The sequence below is a fragment of the Mesoplodon densirostris genome, chromosome X (assembly GCF_025265405.1).
Source record: "Mesoplodon densirostris isolate mMesDen1 chromosome X, mMesDen1 primary haplotype, whole genome shotgun sequence".
Classification (NCBI taxonomy): Eukaryota; Metazoa; Chordata; class Mammalia; order Artiodactyla; family Ziphiidae; genus Mesoplodon; species Mesoplodon densirostris.
The window spans coordinates 4,081,248-4,096,033 of record NC_082681.1 but is presented as its reverse complement, the minus strand read 5'-3'; the positions used below and the strand labels follow the sequence as shown (position 1 = coordinate 4,096,033).

The 14,786-nt window shown below is 46.3% G+C and overlaps 1 protein-coding gene across 1 annotated transcript in view; it reads left to right on the top strand.

Annotated features, from left to right (window-relative positions):
• The window catches only part of NSDHL (NAD(P) dependent steroid dehydrogenase-like), a 28,862-nt gene extending 14,566 nt beyond the window's left edge, over positions 1–14,296 (top strand). The window contains exons 4-8 of the mRNA XM_060086870.1: positions 2,065–2,211; positions 7,930–8,058; positions 10,378–10,520; positions 11,754–11,856; positions 12,676–14,296. Of these exons, the coding sequence (XP_059942853.1) occupies positions 2,065–2,211; positions 7,930–8,058; positions 10,378–10,520; positions 11,754–11,856; positions 12,676–13,008 (855 nt within the window). The 3' untranslated portion in view covers positions 13,009–14,296. The remainder of the gene's footprint in view (positions 1–2,064; positions 2,212–7,929; positions 8,059–10,377; positions 10,521–11,753; positions 11,857–12,675) is intronic.
• The last annotated feature ends 490 nt before the right edge of the window (positions 14,297–14,786 follow it).

Here is a 14,786-nt window from a genome sequence, read left to right as displayed (position 1 = left end):
AAGTTCCCTTTCACATTTTAAAGCTTTAGATTGTTCACTGAATGATGGATGTTTATCATAAACCATGGTCTGGATCTTGCAGATTTCATCCCCGTGGTGTTGTTGAACATGTCCGTGTAGATTATATTAAATACATTAAAATTATTTTCACCTGTTTCTTTTTACTTTTTTATGTTTTTTTTTATTTTTTTACTTCTATTTATTTAATTTTTTTGGCCGTGCCACACAGCTCACGGGATCCTAGTTCCCTGAACAGGGATTGAACCCAGGCCTCCCCCCCACCGCCCCGCAGCAGAAGCGCAGAGTCCCAACCACTGGACCACCAGGGAATTCCCACTTTTTCCTTTTTTAATGTGGCTACTACAAAATTTGAAGTCATGTCTATGCTTTGTATTATATTTCTAATGGAGTAAAGACTGCATCTGATTTTGGTTTGGGTTTTTTCCTTTGGGGCATCATGGATTGATACCCCAATAGCCATAAGCACACCTAGTGCTCAGATTTTGCTTTCTATACACCATTGCCCATAATAGGAACCAGGGCTTCTTGGGAAGATAGCCTATGCAGGACTCTGGGGCAGGGGTAGGTAGTGCAAGGTGAGCCTGGAGTATTTTCTTAGGACAAAATTAAGGAAGTACTCAAAAACTAATGAGAATATGTCAGAAAGACACAGGAAGCAATTTGAAGAGCCTCCACTGGCCAAATTTGGGACATTTTGAGCCTCACAAAATATAATAGTGGATTACACAGAGGGAAAGGTACCTTTTTGATGGCCAAAATCTGGTAGCCATCATGTTAACCAAATGATTGGGTCAGCATCACCAACAATGGGACAGACTGCCGTCTTGCTCCTCCTGGGTGATGGCCTGAGAAGGTCATAATGTCACTGGTGTGATGTTCTTGCCAAGAGTATTAAATCTAAAAGACTAATCCAAATTGAGGGGACATTATTGGGACAGTTGGGGAAGTTTGGATAGAGACTAATGATTGGATAGGAGTATCCTATCTGTTACATTTCTTGCATATGATCAGTGTTTTGTGGTTATTTAGGAGGACGTCTTTGTTCTTAGGAGGTGCCTGGTGAAGACTCGAGAGGCTAAGTGGCATGATGTCTACAGCTTACTCTCAAATGGTTTCAAGAAAAAGCATCATGTCTACATAGAGAAAATTGTGGCAAAATGCTAATCATTGGTGGATCTAGGCACATAATTCATGGTTGTCTTTCTTTTGGTGATGTTAGTATCTATTGATCATTCCTAGATCTTATTACTTAGTTAAGGTTTCACAAAATGGTGACGTGCTATAATTCTCTCTTTATGTCTTAGCTCAAGTCTTTGCACCTCGTGCAGATTAAATGCTTGACTCTTCCCCTTTATTTGCCACTTGGCAGAAGGAATTCTCCCTCTTACTGGGGATCAAATTGTCCCTTCCTTTTTGGCCACTGGGCGTGTCTTCAAGTTGGCTCTCCAGCCCTTTTAACAGGAATTATTTTCTGGTGCCACAAGGTGTTCCTGGCTCATCTTGTCTGTTTCCTGCCCCAGATCTGCAATCAGCCGTTGATCTCAGGAGCTCTGCTTCCCTGTAGCAATAAATTCAACGTACATGTTTTTGTCTCAGGTTACTGTTTTATGTCTAGTTTCACAGAAAGGAATGCTGCTGTGTATTGGGTATTTACACTGTCTTTTCATATGATTCATAATGTGTGTCTGTGGGCTTTAACTCCAGGTGCCCTGAATTGTGCCCCACCCACTCACCACCCATGAGGCACAAAGGCAAAGATGCTGCCTTTCTCTGGATCCCACAGGCTTCTCATGCCCCAAACCAGTTTTTATTTGGGCCCAGGTAATGGGGAGGGGGGCGGTTAAAGGGACAATATGGTTTCTGTGCCAAGTACTCATGTGTTGTCGGACTCTTTGACAATGAAAATGTATTTCTGTGTTGCTTGTAAAATTATTAAAGGGCAAGACACATACATGCCCCAGATTGGCGAGTGGTAACGTGAGGAGGATGTTTACTTGTCTAAAGCAGGAGTGATTTTTTTTTTGTCTTTGTTTGCTTCTCCAGGATCTGTACCCAGCTCTGAAAGGTGTAAGCACAGTTTTCCACTGCGCATCGCCCCCACCATCCGGTAACAACAAGGAACTCTTTTACAGAGTGAATTACGTTGGCACCAAGAATGTCATTGAAACTTGCAAAGAGGCTGGGGTTCAGGTAAGGGGAAAGCTGGAATGAGTGCTGTCAGGAACGTGTGATGGCCATTTCCAAGTGTGTGGGGACCAGGGCTCTTGTTCTCTTCCTGTGCCTAGCCAGGCTTGCTTTCTAAAGTGTTGTGAAGAGCCTAGAAATTCAGCCCTAGGAGCTGCTGAGCATCTGAACAGACGATCTGAGGACCCTAAGGTTTATTAGTCTTGGTTAAAGAGCTACAAAATTTAGAAATTGCTTGTATTCTTTATTGTGGCTTAAATATATATATATATATATATATATATATATATATATATATATATATATATATAATGTAGATATATATAAAACATAAAATTTACCATTTTTAAGTGTACAGTTCACTGGCATTAAGCACATTCACATTCACAACCACCACCATCATCCGTCTCTAGAACTTTTTCATCATCCTAAGCTGAAATCTGTACCAATTAAACACTAACTCTCTCCTCCCCCAGCCCCTGATGCCCACCATTCTGCTTCCTGTCACTATGAATTTGACTCTAGGGACCTCAGAAGTGGCATCAAACAACATGTGGCCTTTTGTGTCTGACTTACCTTACTTAGCATAACATTTTCAAGGTTCATCTGTGCTGTAGCAAGTATCAGAATTTCCTTCTTTTTCAAGGCTGAATAATATTCTGCTGTAGAGATGGAGCACATTTTGTTTCTTCATTCATCCCTTGGTGGACACCAGGGCTGTTTCCAAGTTTTGACTATTGTGAATCATGCTGCCGTGAACATGGGTGTGCAAGTATCTGCTCCACTTTCTGATTTCATTTCTTTGGGATAAATATCCAGAAGTGGAATTCCTGGATCATACAGTAATTCTGTGTTTAACCTTTTAAGGAACTATCATACTATTTTCCAGACTTTGCTTATATTTTCAAAGGAAAGCACACTATTTCATTTTAGCCAATAGAAACCTGCTATAACTCAGACCCGAGGGGGTACAGTGTCCACCACATTGCAGCTTGCTGCATTGTTATAAACCCTGGTTCTCTGGATCACCTTTATGGGGCACCAGCCACTGGACAAAACAGCTTCCTATCAGCCAAACCCCCAACTCTCACAGTGACATATGCCACAGATGCTGTGTGAACAAGAGAAAAGGCTGAAGTGAGCCAGTTGGCACAACAAGAACAGGCGGGAAAGGAGCTCTTTGGGGCTCGGTGCCCCGGAAAGGATCAGTTATAGTAATCGTGACCCCTTACACTTAGCAAATGACAAGACCCTTTGTCCTGCAGTTGTCACCTGATTTGCTCCTCCATAGGTAACCAGGGGCAACTAATGTTGCTTAATATGTGAGGAACCAGATTGAGACATCAGACCTCTGGTGCCAAATCCCAGACTCCTTACTCTCTACCATGCTTGTATAACTGGAGCTCTGTGAATTACACTGCTGCTGTTTTTGTTTTTTTGTTTTGTTTTGTTTCTTTTGTTTTGTTATTTTAACATCTTTACTGGAGTATAATTGCTTTACAGTGGTGTGTTAGTTTCTGCTCTATAACAAAGTGAATCAGTTATACATATACATATGTTCCCATATCTCTTCCCTCTTGCATCTCCCTCCCTCCCACCCCTCTAGGTGGTCACAAAGCACCGAGCTGATCTCCCTGTGCCATGTGGCTGCTTCCCACTAGCTATCTACCTTACATTTGGTAGTGTATATATGTCCATGCCACTCTCTCACTTCGTCCCAGCTTACCCTTCCCCCTGCCTGTGTCCTCAAGTCCATTCTCTACGTCTGCGTCATTATTCCTGTCCTGCCCCAGGTTCTTCAGAACCATTTATTTTTACATTCCATATATATGTGTTAGCATATGATATTTCTTTTTCTCTTTCTGACTCACTTCACTCTGTATGACAGACTCTAGGTCCATCCACCTCACTACAAATAACTCAATTTCTTTTCTTTTTACAGCTGATTAATATTCCATTGTAAATATATGCCACACCTTCTTTATCTATTCATCTGTCGATGGACACTTAGGTTTTTCCATGTCCTGGCTATTGTAATTACACCTGTAATGAACTTTGTGGTCCATGACTCTCTTTGAATTATGGTTTTCTCAGGGTATATGCACAGTAGTGGGATTGCTGGGTCGTATGGTAGTTCTATTTTTAGTTTTTTAAGGAACCTCCATACTGTTCTCCATAGTGGCTGTATCCATTTACATTCCCACCAACAGTGCCAGAGGGTTCCCTTTTCTCCACACCCTCTCCAGAATTTATTGTTTGTAGATTTTTTTGATGATGGCTATTCTGACTAGTGTGAGGTGATACCTCATTGTAGATTTGATTTACATTTCTTTAATGATTCATGATGTTGAGCAACCTTTTATGTGTTTGTTGGCCATCTGTATGTCTTTGGAGATGCTGCTGTTTTTTAAATGGACTATCCCAGACATCCAGAAAAGATCTGAGAATAATATAGCTCCCAGTCATCACAGCATTTAGGTAACAGTATTACTAGTGAAGCTGAAGTCCCGCGTGTACCCAGGAATAAAGATGCAGACCTACTAGAGAATGGACTTTAGGACACGGGGAGGGTGAAGGGTAAGCTGGGATGAAGTGAGAGAGTGGCATGGACATATATACACTACCAAATGTAAAATAGATAGCTAGTGGGAAGCAGCCGCATAGCACAGGGAGAACAGCTCTGTGCTTTGTGACCACCTAGAGGGGTGGGATAGGGAGGGTGGAAGGGAGATGCAAGAGGGGAGAGATATGGGGACATATGTATATGTATAACTGGTTCACTTTGTTATAAAGCAGAAACTAACACACCATTGTAAAGCAATTATACTCCAATAAAAACGTTTAAAAAAAAAAGTTTGTAGGGGACTTCCCTGGCAGTCCAGTGGTTAAGACTCTGCATTTCCACTGCCGGGGGGTGCGGGTTCGATCCCTGGTCTGGAACTAAGATCCCGCATTCTGTGCAGCATGGCTAAAAGAAAAGAAAGAAAATCTAAAACTTTGTAAAAATAATATCATGTTGAATATATCTTCCTGCAACTTGCTTTTTCCCCCAACATTATGTTTTTGAGATTTCTCCATCTTGATATACATAGCTCTGGTATATTCACTGAAGTGGCAGGGTTGCTTAGTGGGTAACAGTGCAGGAAGTGGTTTTTTTAATGTAGTATTTAGGGAATGTCTCTCAATAGAGCAATCAAAAGATTGGTTACTGTGCTTTTCTTTTCAAAGATTTAAAGTGTTACTTCCCACATTTAAATCCTTAATCCACCAGGAATTTATGTGTGTATATGTTCTGAAGTAGACAGAGGATGTTTTGGTGCTCAGCAGCATGTATTATATGATCCATTCTTTCCCTGCTGTTCAACGCCCTATGCAGCACATCTGTGCGGGCCTGTTCCCGGCTCTCAAACTCTCTTGGCCCCTGTGCCCTGCCTTAGGATGAACCTCAGTATCTAGTGTAGGACAAGTCACTCCCCCAACCATGTTCTTCAGAATTTGCTTGTCTACCCTCAGAATGGGAGAAAATATTTGCAAATGAAGCAACTGACAAAGGATTAATCTCCAAAATTTACAAGCAGCTCAATGTCAAAAAAACAAACAACCCAATCCAAAAATGGGCAGAAGACCTAAATAGACATTTCTCCAAAGAAGTTATACAGATTGCCAACAAACACATGAAAGAATGCTCAACATCATTAATTATTAGAGAAATGCAAATCAAACTACAGTGAGGTATCACCTCGCACCGGTCAGAAGGGCCATCATCAAAAAATCTACAAACAATAAATGCTGGAGAGGATGTGGAGAAAAGTGCAACATCTTGCACTGTTGGTGGGAATGTAAATTGATACAACCACTATGGAGAACAGTATGGAGGTTCCTTAAAAAACTAAAACTAGAGCTCCCATATGACCCAGCAGTCCCACTACTGGGCATATACCCTGAGAAAACCATAATTCAAAAAGAGTCATGTACCACAATGTTCATTGCAGCTCTATTTACAATAGCTCGGAGATGGAAACAACCTAAGTGTCCGTCATCACATGAATGGATAAAGAAGATGTGGCACATATATACAATGGAATATTACTCAGCCATAAAAAGAAATGAAATTGAGCTATTTGTAATGAGGTGGATAGACCTAGAGTCTGTCATACAGAGTGAAGTAAGTCAGAAAGAGAACAAATACCATATGCTAACACATATATATGGAATCTAAAAAGAAAAAAATGGTTCTGAAGAACCTAGGGGCAGGACAGAAATAAAGACGCAGACGTAGAGAATGGACTTGAGGACGTGGGGAGGGGGAAGTGTAAGCTGGGACCAAGTGAGAGAGTGGCATGGACATATACACACTACCAAATGTAAAATAGCTAGCGAGTGGGAAGCAGCCGCATAGCCCAGGGAGATCAGCTCGGTGCTTTGTGACCACCTAGAGGGGTGGGATAGGGAGGGTGGGAGGGAGACGCAAGAGGGAGGAGGTATGGAGATATATGTATATGTATAGCTGATTCACTTCGTTATAAAGCAGAAACTAACACACCATTGTAAAGCAGTTATACTCCAATAAAGATGTTTAAAGAAATGAAAATATAGTATTTTACAAAATTTTAAAAAAAGAATTTGTTTGTGTATTCTTAGCCCTTTGCTCGTATACATTTTAGAACCAGCTTGTCGAGTTCCTTGATAAAGCCTGTTGGAAATGTTACTGTAATTGCCTCAGACCTAAAGGTAATTTGGGAGACAATTGATATCTTTCAAATATTGAGTCTCCGTATCCATAAATACATACGTAATATGTCTATTTATCTCTCTCTTTAATGCATTTCAATAGAGCTTTATACTTTACTTCGTAAAGGTTTTGTACATCTTTTGTTAAATTTATTCCATGTACCTTGCTTTTGGTGGTTGAAATACCTTTCACATTACATTTTCAACTGCTACTGCGTAGGGACACAGTTAATTTTTGTATATCGATTTTGTACTCAGCAACTTTGCTGAACTCTAATATTTTCTGTATATTCATAGTGCTTTGTATGTAGACACTTGCAACACCTGTAAGTGGCAATAGTTTTGTTTCTTCTTTTCAAATCATTATACTTTGTTGTTTCCCTTATCCTACCATGCTGGCTAGAACTTCCAGGACCATGCTGAATAAAAGTGATAAAGATGTGATTCGAGCTAATGGTGTTCAGTTTAGGATGGGCTGCCCTTAACCAGATAGCTGGAAGCTAGGAACCCTCATAAGAAAGCAACTTCCTTTCAAATAGCATTTCGCCAGTGGGCATGTGCATGTGTCCGTTCGTGTGTGCTGACGTGCCAAGGTTGGGATCAGAATCACCAGGGTCTTTTGCAGACAGGCATCTCCCTCGAAGTTTGTGGGCTGTGCTTCCGCCATGGAGAATCACTCCCATAGTGAGATAGCATGAATAATGGAAGTCTGTTCTATCCCTTGGTTGTGATAAGAGGGGGGGGAAATGTGAGATTCACTGTTTTACAGTGTGATACCACAATATATCTCAAATCCCCATACCTGCAAAAGATGGTGATCTTTGCATTATTTTAAGAAGGCCTGAAAAGGGAAGGCATCATAGTAAAGGATCTGTATGGGGCGAGGGTTGTGAACACGTGCCATTTGATTCTCTTTCCTACATGACCATCGTGGCGTCTAAACAGCGGTCGTTCCTGACTCATTTTTTTAAATCTTCTGTTCTCCTCTGCCAGAAACTCATTTTAACCAGCAGTGCCAGTGTCATCTTTGAGGGCGTCGACATCAAAAATGGAACCGAAGACCTCCCTTATGCCATGAAACCCATTGACTACTACACGGAGACAAAGATCTTACAGGAGAGAGTACGTACCTGAGAACTGGTTGAGTGAGTGACAAACGAGGTCCATGAACGTCTACAGAATTTAGATTCTTAAGAAGAACGTTTATGAACATAGGAAGTTAGTATTCTGAAGCCTAATATGTAAAGTGGGCAGTAAAATTTGTGGATGGAATTCAATTTCAAAGATAATAACAGAAAAAATAAGAACATAATAGCTTAATGTGGCCAGACGCTACTATGTGTATTTTACGAGGAGCTGCCTCATTTAAACTTCGCAATGACCCCGTAAGGCAGGTACTGTTATCGTCACCAGGTTACAGAGGAGGACAGTTGGTGCAGAGAGACTCGGAAGCTTCCTGAGGTCGCGCAGCTCTAGAGCCTGCACTCAACATGTATACCATGCATGTTTACTGAACTGCTCCAGAAATCAGACAATTTATGATGACCCAAAGTGGCAGGCAGAACTCAGGCTAAACACTCAAGTGTGTTTTGATTTGAACACACCTTCCTAGTGGCACTCTTGCACCCCCTGTCCTTTTTTTTTTTTTTTTTGAAATTAAACAATGGAAGGCTCTTGCTTTATTTTAAGGAAAAGTACTTTTCCACTTGGCAAGCCAGCTTCACCAGGGAGCACCTGGTTGTAGCAGCAGTCTGGGCCAAGTAACAGAGACCGTGACAGTAGCCAGCTCCGGGACTAACGTCCAGGAGAATACTACCCTGAGGACACCCAGTACTGTAGGCCGTGGATGCTCATCAGCCACAGGCAGCTCACCTTAGCCAGGCAGATGTGAGTTTGCCTCTCCCAGCTGTTGGCAGCGGGCCACGCCTACTGCGGTTTTCTTTCGTAGCCAGTACATATGGAACCAGAGCTTAACGCCAGATTGGCCAGAGTGCCCCTGCGCAGCCTGAGTGTCAGCCGCCTCCCATCTGTTTGCTGTTACTCCAACTCAGAAAGTCCCAAAAGACCTCATCTGCCGAGAGACCCAAGGGCTTCCCAGTGCAGCAGATGGAGGCCTAGCTTTTGCAAGCTCCAGTCCTGGCTCTGCCCGCCTGCTCCTTGGAGCACAGAGAGCCCCACGTAGCTCCCACCTGCTCAGACTTGACCCAAGGAGCGCTAAAGCTTCCACTGGGCCCCCTGCACCCTCCTCCAGTGCTCCTGGGTCTCCAGCCCACTGGGCTCAGGTGCTGCAGGTGGCAGGTGTGGTTCAGACCATCGTCATGTCACTTGCGCTGACTCTTGGGTGCTCTGCTGGAAATGAGCTAAGCCCGTAAACACCTCTGGCAGTAACTGTCCTGGAGCCTCCAGTTGGCGGCAGATGTCAAGCTGCTGTCGGCTTTCAAACGAGCTGACAGATAATAGATGGAGTGTGGTGTTATCTAGGACTCCTGGAGCTTTCTCCTCTTCAGTAACAGAGATGAGCCTCGGCTAGAGGGCATTTGAAGGCTTATTTAGTCGTTTCCTCTGTCGCTGTGGGGACCAGGGCCCGGTGGGGAGAGGAGGGGCAGCTCCACCTTTGGGTAAGTCCGATCATTGTGATGTGAATGCAGTCAACAAGTAGCTTAAGCTCACTGGACCAAAACATGAACAAAGATTTTGCCAGCACACAGTAGAAATCCTAGGTGAGGTGGGCCATCTCAGCAGCACACAGCCCTGGCAGTAGTACCGTCGTGATCCCCATTTTTAACAACCTATCTGACCCTTTGGGAAGTTTTGTTCCCTTTGAGACAAAACTTGTTTCTCTGTACTTGAAGCCCTTAAGTTCTAGCTTGTACATTAAGCCACACAGAACGTGGCTCTGAGGATTCACCCGACATGTTGGTTCATCTGTTTAGCTACTGAGTCGCTGCCCTGTTTCTCCCAAACCCTCCACCTTCTCAGCCCCTTCTTCCTGGCCCAGTTGGGTTCATCAGAGTCCCTTCCTAGGAGGTGGTACTCAGTTCTGATCACAACAGCCCAGGACTGGTGGAAACATACAGTTGGCACATGGAGCTTAAGTCAGGAGCTGGTTTGGTGGCAGCAGCCTTACTGAAGGCCCCCAGCTAACTCACTAACTGGATCTCTCAGATATTTTCCACAAACTGCTGCATTCATGCATTTTAGTGTTTAAACCCAAACCCAGGCCTTTCTGTTGGATTCTACTGGTTCCGGCCCAGCTCTCTCCTGTGTTTTCAGATTTGGGTGTCGGAGTGGGGAAAGAGATACAGAAGTAGTCCCGAATTGTAAGTGTCGCTGACGTGGGTCTGCAGTCCGGGGCAGTGGGCGGCGTCCATGCCCCTGTGCGAGGACCTGTCCCCTGGGGAGCATGTCTGCAGCCCACACGGTCCCTCTGCTCTCCCGCAGGCGGTCCTGGGTGCGAACGATCCTGACCAGAATTTCGTAACCACAGCCATCCGCCCTCATGGCATTTTTGGCCCAAGGGATCCCCAGTTGGTCCCCATTCTCATCGAGGCGGCCAGGAAAGGCAAGATGAAGTTCATGATCGGGTAAGTCAGCTGCTCTCCTCCTCCCCGCACCCCCCGCCCTGGACTCAGTCGGCTCTTTCCTTACGTGGCCTTCTCTACTGCCCACTGTTCACTTCCTGGGCCTGCCACAACGAATGAAGCTTAGAACGACAGAAATGGATTCACTCCCAGTGATGGAGGCCAGGACTCCAAAATCCAGGTGTGGGCAGGGTTGGCCCCCACTGGAGGCTCTGAGGGAGAGTCTGTTCCAGGCCTCTCTCCCAGTCTCAGGTGGCTACCGGCAACCCTTGGTGTCCCTTGGCTCGTAGACCCATCACTTCAGTCTCTGCCTGCATCTTCATGTGACGTTCTTTTCTCTGTGTGTCTGTATCCAAACGTCCCTCCTCTTATAAGGACACCAGTCATTGGGTTTAAGGCCCACCCTACACTAGTGTGACATCATCTAAACTAATTACATATTCAAAGACCTTATCTCCAGGTAAGGTCATAGTCACAAGTTCCAGGGACACATGGATTGTGGCAGGACACTCTTCTGCCCCATGAGCCCTCTCAGGTAGGCTGCGAAAATATTTGTGTCCCTGTTTGGAAATTCCGGAAACAGGCTCAGAGGGGAAACAATTGGCCCAGGGTTAAGGGCCAAGACCTCTGCTCTCCTTGCATCTAGGAAGGCGGGGGAGGTGTTAACATTCCTCCTCTGGGCGAGTGCAGGTGGGAGGGAGGCTGTAGGTGATGAGACTGGGACTGTGTCCCCAGTATACCTTTCCTTCCCCCCTTCCTCCCTTCCTCCCTCCCTCCCTCCCTCCCTCCCTCTCTCCCTCTCTCCCTCTCTTCCTTTCTTCCTTCCTTCCTTCTCTTTTCTCCCTTTCTTTCCCCCTTTATCCCTGTGCCTTGCCACTTTGCCTCCCTGCCTTTCACTTGGCTTCCCTGCTGTGGGATTAGAAAGATAGTAGAAAACTCTGAGGCCAGAGCAAGGCATTAGCCCAGAGTGCCCTGGAGGGAGTTCAGAGCTGCTGCCCTAATTAGAGCCCCGAGCAGACAATACCAGTGTTGGCCACAGTGGGATGGGACTTGCAGATTCATTGGGGGACCCCTAAATATCCCACTGGCCCTGAGGGCCTAGGAGCCCTGGCCTCCTGCACATCTTCAACTGTTATGGATGCCCAGGTGTGCCAGGGGCCGGCATTGCCAAGGCGGGTCCTGGCCCTGGGTCCTTGTGCAGGGGCTCTACCAGGTGCATTCCTTGTGCACATGCAGGAACGGGGAGAACTTGGTGGACTTCACCTTCGTGGAGAACGTGGTCCACGGACACATCCTGGCTGCAGAGCACCTCTCCAGAGACACAGCCTTGGGTGGGAAGGTAAGGCACCTGCTTCTACCTGCTCAGCAGCAGCCGGCCCACCCTTTCCTGCCCCTGTGTGTCTGCCTGCCTTCACAATTCTCCTCCCAGTGATTGGACCCACTGGCAAATGGCTTCTATGACCCTGCATCGTGGCAAAGCTGCTTTAGGATCCCACTGGGCCACGGCTGAGCCCCTCTGGTAGGGTGAGGTCGGCTCTCACGCAGAGATGAGGGAGCACACGCGGGCCCCTTTCACTCCCACTCCTAGGGGCCCCGTCTTCTTTGTTTCTCACTCCGACCTTTGGAATCCCCCGCATTTGGGCCTCATTTTTTTCTCCTGGACCTCTGCCATTTTCCCACTCCTGTAACTCTCAGTGTGGCGGGGGTATGGTGGGTATGACTTTTAGTTTACACCAAAGACAGCACATTGCAGAAATGTCCTATGACCCGTTCGTCGCATCTGAAGATAAGATGATTTACTGCATTTACCATGATTAACACAATTATTAAATTAACAAACGTACCTTCCCAAGTGCAATCTAAGCTTCACTTGAAATCCTGTCATCGCCTGAAAGCTGCCTGCAGCTGCAAATCAAAAAGGCCTGTCAGCCACTGGCTCATATTTGCAGATTCGAGGACCACGTGAAATGCTGCGATCTGTGTAGGCTTAATAACCGCCTCACTTTTGAGCTGCCTTGCAAAGGAACTGGGGCGGGCAGGCAGGGAGTGGCCACTGGTTTCTCAAAATATTGGTCCTGGCTGGGCTCCAAGCTCCAAGCATGGCCTGCTGCCCCGTCCTGCTGGGGAGCAGTTCCTAACTTCTCCTTCCCCCCTGCAGGCTTTTCACATCACCAATGATGAGCCCATCCCTTTCTGGACTTTCCTGTCCCGCATCCTGACAGGCCTCAATTACGAGGCCCCCAAGTACCACATCCCCTACTGGGTGGCCTACTACCTGGCCCTCCTGCTCTCCTTCCTGGTGATGGTAATCAGTCCCATAGTCCAGCTTCAGCCCACTTTCACACCCATGCGGGTCGCGCTGGCTGGCACATTCCATTACTACAGCTGTGAGAAAGCCAAAAAGGTCATGGGCTACCGGCCACTGGTCAATATGGATGACGCCGTGGACAGGACCGTGCGGAGCTTTCACCACCTGCGGAAGGTCGAGTGAGGCGGCCTGGAGCCCGGGCCCTTCCACGCATTCCCCAGCCCATCACCGTCTCCTCCTAGTGAGTTTCTTCTGAGCTTAGGTCTCCTCCAGCTGGTTCTATGAGACCACACCCACCCTTCTGTGACTCCGAGGGTGGTGAAATCAGCAGACGTTTCGTCTTCGTAGGACTGGATTTGGATTTCTTAAAATAGGGCAGCTTCCTAGTCTACTGTTTTGTATTCTCTCCCTCTCCCCCACCCGCTTCCTCCTGGGTTCCTTATCATTCCAGTGGCCTTGTAAACAATCAAAGAAGCCGTAGGGAAGAAACAAGCCATTTGCTGATTGAGGGGGGGGGTCCTAGACTGATTTCCATGCAGACTGTTCAGGGAGCCACAGATGACAGATACCCTAGAGAAAAGCAGAAGTTATAAACACATGGTGAGGCTTCAAGTGTACATTTTAAATAGACACAGAGTTTAGAGCAAAAACTTCTAAAAAGCTTGACTAACTATAAACCCCCCAAATCCCTGGGGAGAAGAGCTACCGGTTGTTCATCTCCTTACGTGCGCCCAAGTTCTCTCTCAGGTACACCTGGTGTGCCTGCCTACGGTATTTTTTCATACAACATTCCTTCATGGACACCTTTCTCTTCATCCACAGAGCCCTGTGTCCTTTTAATGGCAAGGTGGTGGTCTGCCCGAGTGGCATGCCGTTTCAAGCTGTTTAGCACCTCTCCTAACATGGGACATTGGGCAGGTTGACAGTAAGCCATGGAAAAGGTCAGAGAGAAGAGTGCCTCGGGCCTCCCTGGTGGCGCAAGTGGTTGAGAGTCCGCCTGCCGATGCAGGGGATGCGGGTTCGTGCCCCGGTCTGGGAGGATCCCATATGCCGCGGAGCGGCTGGGCCCGTGAGCCATGGCCGCTGAGCCTGCGCGTCCAGAGCCTGCGCGTGCGGAGCCTGTGCTCCGCAACGGGGGAGGCCACAACAGTGAGAGGCCCGCATACCGCAAAAAAAAAAAAAAAAGAGTGCCTCCTTTATCTGCTTGGCGTTTGGGCAGAAACAGCACGAGATGATGCAGAAAGGGCTACTTCCCTGCAGCTCATGCTCATAGAACCCTTCAGGCCAGTTTCTGACAGTCATAGCACATATAGTGATGCAGCGTTCTTTATTTTCTGATGTTCTGCTTACAGAATCTGGTTTCTTCTCAGACTCACTGAAATGTAACCTTAAAGGCTTCTGTTTGCTTCTCTGCCTTGGTGCAAGGGTGGGGAGACAGCTGGGGAGACTGGAATAAAGTGAAGGCTGGAATAAAGTGTACATGCTGTGCAGTTTGTGTGATATGAACTTGACCCCCACCTAGGGGGAAACAGCTACTGGGGTGGGGGGACACAAACAGAAATAAAACGGGTTTTGCCCCTAAGGCAGTTAGAACAGAGGAGTTAAGATACATTCACAAGCCCCTATAATGGCAGGTAGGAAATGATAGACACGCTCGAGACGAGGTGCTGTACGTTCAGAGGAAGGATACGTGGCTTCCAGCCAAGGCCTTGAAGGATGGATAAAGAGTAAGTAGGTGCAGGCCCCTAGATGGCGTTTCAAGGTAAAAGGTAAGGTTCACAGGCATTGGCTTGTCATCGTTTCATTAGCAATGTGTTGTCTCTCCGATTCAATGAAGTACAGAAATGTCTAGCTGGCCCTGGAGGTTGGTTGACCTGAACTTTATCTTGTAAGCCTGGGAAACCATTGACAGTTCCAGCAACGGGGAGCAGAAACCCACAAACTCATTCCAACCACCCTAT